Source organism: Sardina pilchardus, chromosome 11 (assembly GCF_963854185.1).
Source record: "Sardina pilchardus chromosome 11, fSarPil1.1, whole genome shotgun sequence".
NCBI lineage: Eukaryota > Metazoa > Chordata > Actinopteri > Clupeiformes > Clupeidae > Sardina > Sardina pilchardus.
In genome coordinates, this window is record NC_085004.1 from 29385420 (window position 1) to 29390149 (window position 4730).

Here is a 4730-nt window from a genome sequence, read left to right on the forward strand (position 1 = left end):
ACATTTCTGATATTCATAACAGGCTAACAGCAAACTTTATGCAGCTTATAGCCTGCTATTCATATTACAACTCCACCTCTTAAATTCAGCTGTTTGATTGAAGCCTCGAAATATTGTAAACAAAGTAGCATAGTTGGCTAGTTTATAATAGCCTACTCTAGCTGGTTGGACTGTTCAGTGTCCCCACGGGTGTTTAAGTTTCAAGGTAAGCTCATAATGACGTTGCAAACGCAAGTTCGAGAGGAACGTGACGAAACTTTGCCACGCCTCCACTTCCCATTGACCAGGTAACTTATAGTCATGGCTCACCTGCTGTCACATCTGCTTCAGTCTTTCTCGCGCGCAAGAAGAACTGACACCGACTCCAATGGATCTAGATATTCATGCCTCAGCCAGCGATCTTGAGGATGATTCATCGGTCATTCCTCCTTCACCGGATCCTCCAGTTCCTCGCCGTGGTCGTTCGAGCCAAGCTACCCTTCCTTCGGAGCGCATGCTTCGGTCGCGCCGGAATTCTTCCCCGGCGCCCTCTCGGGGATCCGTCCGTTCGACCGCCTCCAGCCGCCGCCGTGTTCCAGCCAAAGGCGGCAATCCGTGGACCATTTCACGCATCCGAAGCGAACTGAGCAACCGAGGCATCCGTTTTCCGCGCAATTCAAGGAAGGACGACCTCCTACGCTTGCTACAAGCATCCGGCTTCCAAACGCAGACCGATCAGCATAATCAGGTGCCCCTAAACCCAGGCCAGCGTTCCCCGGAGCTTTCTCCCATATTATTCTCGGACCAGTTCGAAGGTCAGAGCGACGAAGGACTACATTCTCCACTTCCTGGTTTCAGCCCTCAACCTAGCACCAGCGCCGCAGCGCAGGGCTTCACGTCTTTGCCGCTGCAAAACGATTCCCAAGCCAGGCAATCGGTCGTCCGCAGACTTCCGCCCACACAACCGCCTATAACTACGGTATCTTTTTCTGTCCCTCGCGTTCCAAACTCTCCCCTTCCCCCCCCGATGCCGCATGTAAGTGCTGAGCCGCCTCCTCCCCAGGTTGCGACCGCGTCGCTTCGTTTTCCCTACCCCCACCACGTCCCGCCGGCCCGAGCCGCGTTCGAGCCCGCGCCCTATCCCCCACCGGGGACCGAGTCCTCGGTGTACCCTTATTCCTCCTTTCCCGGAGCCGCGCCACCACTTTATTCTGCCCCGGCATCGGGTTCACTTCCTCCCGCCCCCTTTAGCTCCTATTCTACCGGCCCCTATCCATCCACGCCAGGATTTCACATTCCGCACATCCAAGTCATCCCCGATGGCCAACTTAGCTCGAGGATCGTTACCTGGCGCCCGCCTTCCTACACTCTGGCCTCAGCCGTGCAGCTGCCTCCTCCACCTCAAGCTCCGATCAACGAGCCTCCACCCGTGTCTCCTTCTCTCCGGAACCAAATCCTATCAGGTGCGGACTTTGATCTCTTTTCCTTGTTATCCCCCTTCTCCGGACAAACTCAGCCCCGGGATATTGATTGCGGCTCAGTAACTCTATCTCTGAAATCATCCGGCCCCGCTACTCGCGTTCTTTCTTTCCCTGAGTTCGCGTTAGCTTTTGCTCGCTACTCCGAAGTTATCTGTTCCATGTTCCCTCTTAGGCGTAGGGAGCTAAACGAATACTTCAGCATTATAGCAGGGCTTGCCGTATCTTACGGGGGGACTCATTTCTATACCTATCATCGCCTCTTCTCGGCAAAGTGTGCGGCTAGAGTGGGTCTTTGGAACCAGTGCCCATACTGGGGAGCTATTGACACGGAACTCCACAACCGCGTTTTCCTGGGCTGCCGCTCCGTGACTTGCGTCCTGTGCTGTAGCTCTGAACACGATTCAGCTAGCTGTTCCTTTATCGAGGGGAATCCTAACAACCGCAAAACTGCTCCAAAATCAACTTCCTCTGTCCCCCACCTGCCTCAATCGGCTGGCACCGTTCCGGATCAGGCTGGCTTTCCTACGCAGCAAGTCTGCTACCGCTTTAATGCCTCAAGATGCCGTCTGTCTCAATGCAAATATCTCCATGTCTGCAGTTACTGTGCCGGGGCTCATGCTCGCCTAGTGTGCCCTGTAACGAAACCAATAAAACATTTGAGAAAGTACTTGAGTACTCCAATTAATGTGTCACGGCTAGCGGTAGAATTAGCTTCTCATCCAGACAAAGTCTTCTCCGACTATCTTATTTCTGGCCACAAAAACGGCTTCCATCCGGGCATCTCAGCAATGCCAACTACACCATTCATTTGCAAAAATTTGTTATCCGCTATAGGAGATCGAGAGGCCGTAGATCAGCTACTGGCCAAAGAAATTCAGTCCGGTTTCATGATCGGCCCCTTCTCCGAACCCCCATTTTCAAATTTCAGGATAAATCCTATCGGCGTTGCGACTCGGAAGTATTCCGGAAAAAAACGACTGATAGTCGATCTCTCGGCTCCACATAATAGCCAAGTTCCGAGCATCAATAGTCTCGTGCCCTTCGAGGATTATTCGCTGTGTTACCAAACGGTAGATGACGCTATACGCCTGATCAAGCTAGCAGGCCCCAATTGCTGGCTATTCAAAGCGGACATTACTGCAGCTTTTAAAGTCATGCCCATTGACCCAGATTTCTGGCATTTGTTCGGCGTTAAGTGGCTAGGAAAATTTTATTTCGCCGTCAGACTGACGTTCGGCTGCCGCAGTAGCCCCAAAATCTTTGACTGCCTTTCGGAAGCCTTGTGCTGGATATTACAAAACAATCACAGTGTTCCGCTCCTAGTCCATCTACTGGATGATTTCCTAACCGTGACACCTCAATCAGATCCTCCCGCTGCCGGGCGCGACACCTTATTGAAAGTTTTCGAGTCACTAGGCGTGCCCATTTCCGAGGAGAAAACAAGCGGTCCCGATACAACAATGGAATTTCTCGGCATCACCCTTGATACCGTGAAGTCTATCTCTTCGCTTCCGAAGGAGAAAATCGACCGCATTATCACAATCATAGATTGCTTCATTGCAGCACCCAAAACAAAACAAGAAATTTTGTCACTCCTCGGTCACCTCAATTTTGCGATGCGAGTCATTCCACAAGGGAGACCGTTCATTTCCAACCTCCTCTTAGCGGCAAAATCTGTACCAGCGCTTCGCGACCTAGTCGATATTGATGAGCAATGTCTAACAGATCTCGGATTATGGCGTCTATTTCTTAGACAATGGAATGGTCTATCTATGTTTTATGAGGATCGCCTTTATTCCCCCGAAGATCTTCAGCTCTTTACCGACGCCGCGCCGTCTATTGGGTTCGGGGGCTATTTCAAGGGTCGGTGGTTTGCCAGCTCCTGGCCTCCAGAGCTAGCAAACCTGGCTTCAGGAGAAGCCTCTTCAGCCGTGTACGAAACATATCCAGTCGTCATCGCTGCACTCTTGTGGGGCAAGGAGTGGTCTGGCAAAAGCGTTCTCGTTTACAGCGACAATCAAGCTGTCGTGTTCGCCATTAACAAAGGTCGCTCCAGCGCGCCTATCATTTGCCCTTTCTTGCGTCGCCTAGTCTGGACAGCCGCATGCAACCAATTTCTAATTCAAGCTGACTATGTTCCAGGGTGCCATAATGCAATTGCTGACTCTCTTTCTCGTTTTGCATTTCAGAAATTCAGGACATTAGCTCCAGAAGCGGACCCAGAACCGACGCCAGTGCCGCCTTATTCGGAAACAATCTTTCTTTAGACCACCCATTGCATTATCTTCAGGCCCACTCATTAAACCTAGCCCTCAGTTCCCTAGCTCCCAGAACGCTCCAGTCGTACTGGTCCGCCTGGTCTTCATTCAAACGGTTCCACAATCACCACACTCTGCCTTTTCCAAGGTTCGATTTATTGACGATTTCTTCCTTCGTATCCTACGCCCATCTCATTCTAAAGTTCAAGGTGGGCACCATCAAATGTTATCTCGCAGGCATACATTTCTTCCACAAACTAATATTTGGATCAGCTTGCCCAGTTCTCTCTAGCCACCACATGTCTTTGTTACTCAAAGGTATCCGCAGGTCTGAACCTGTCACTCCAGACCGGCGGCTTCCTATTACCATCACTATACTCGATTCCTGCGTTCAGGTGCTTAGGCACGGGGTTATATCCCCACATTCAGATCAGACCCTGATCGCTATGTTCATTCTCGCCTATTCTGGGCTGCTTAGATGTAGCGAATTTTCCACCAACAGCGTCCATTTCAACCCTCTTATTCATCCCCGAGTATGCGACCTTCAAATCCTAAATTCTGACACCATCCGTTACTTCATAAAACGTAGTAAGACTGACCAATACATGAAGGGGCATTCCGTGTTCGTATTCAACATCGCGTCACCACTTCAACCCTATCAGACCCTGGCAAATTACATTGCATATCGCAGCTCGATTGCCTCTCCCGCTGACCCTCTGTTTGCTACAGATGACGGTCGCCCAGTCACCCGTTTTTGGTTTCAGTCTCAACTTAAATCTATCATCACACGAATCGGCATCCCTTCCGATCACTACTCCACCCACTCATTTAGGATCGGTGCGGCCACCACGGCAGCCAACAATGGTCTGCCAGAAACAGCCCTTAAAACATTAGGTCGGTGGTCCTCCGACGCATTCAATACTTATATCAGAGCGAATCTTTCAGACCTCCGGAAATCTCAGCGAGCACTTACATATTAATTCGTTCAAAGGGTCCTGGCCAGGGGTCTCAA

The 4730-nt window shown here is 50.9% G+C and overlaps 1 protein-coding gene across 1 annotated transcript; it reads left to right on the forward strand.

Moving 5' to 3' along the window:
- Positions 1 to 493: 493 nt before the first annotated feature.
- Positions 494 to 3727, forward strand: LOC134095317 (uncharacterized). Its single transcript, XM_062548767.1, has 2 exons — positions 494 to 794; positions 2295 to 3727. Exons 1-2 carry the CDS (start codon positions 494 to 496, stop codon positions 3725 to 3727), a joined length of 1734 nt encoding a protein of 577 aa, XP_062404751.1.
- Positions 3728 to 4730: the final 1003 nt, after the last annotated feature.

Coding starts and splice junctions, on each gene's coding strand:
- LOC134095317 (XM_062548767.1), top strand. CDS start 494: ATGCTTCGGTCGCGCCGGAATTCTTCCCCGGCGCCCTCTCGGGGATCC. Junction 795..2,294: donor ATTCTCGGACCAGTTCGAAG/GTCAGAGCGACG, acceptor TATCCGCTATAG/GAGATCGAGAGGCCGTAGAT.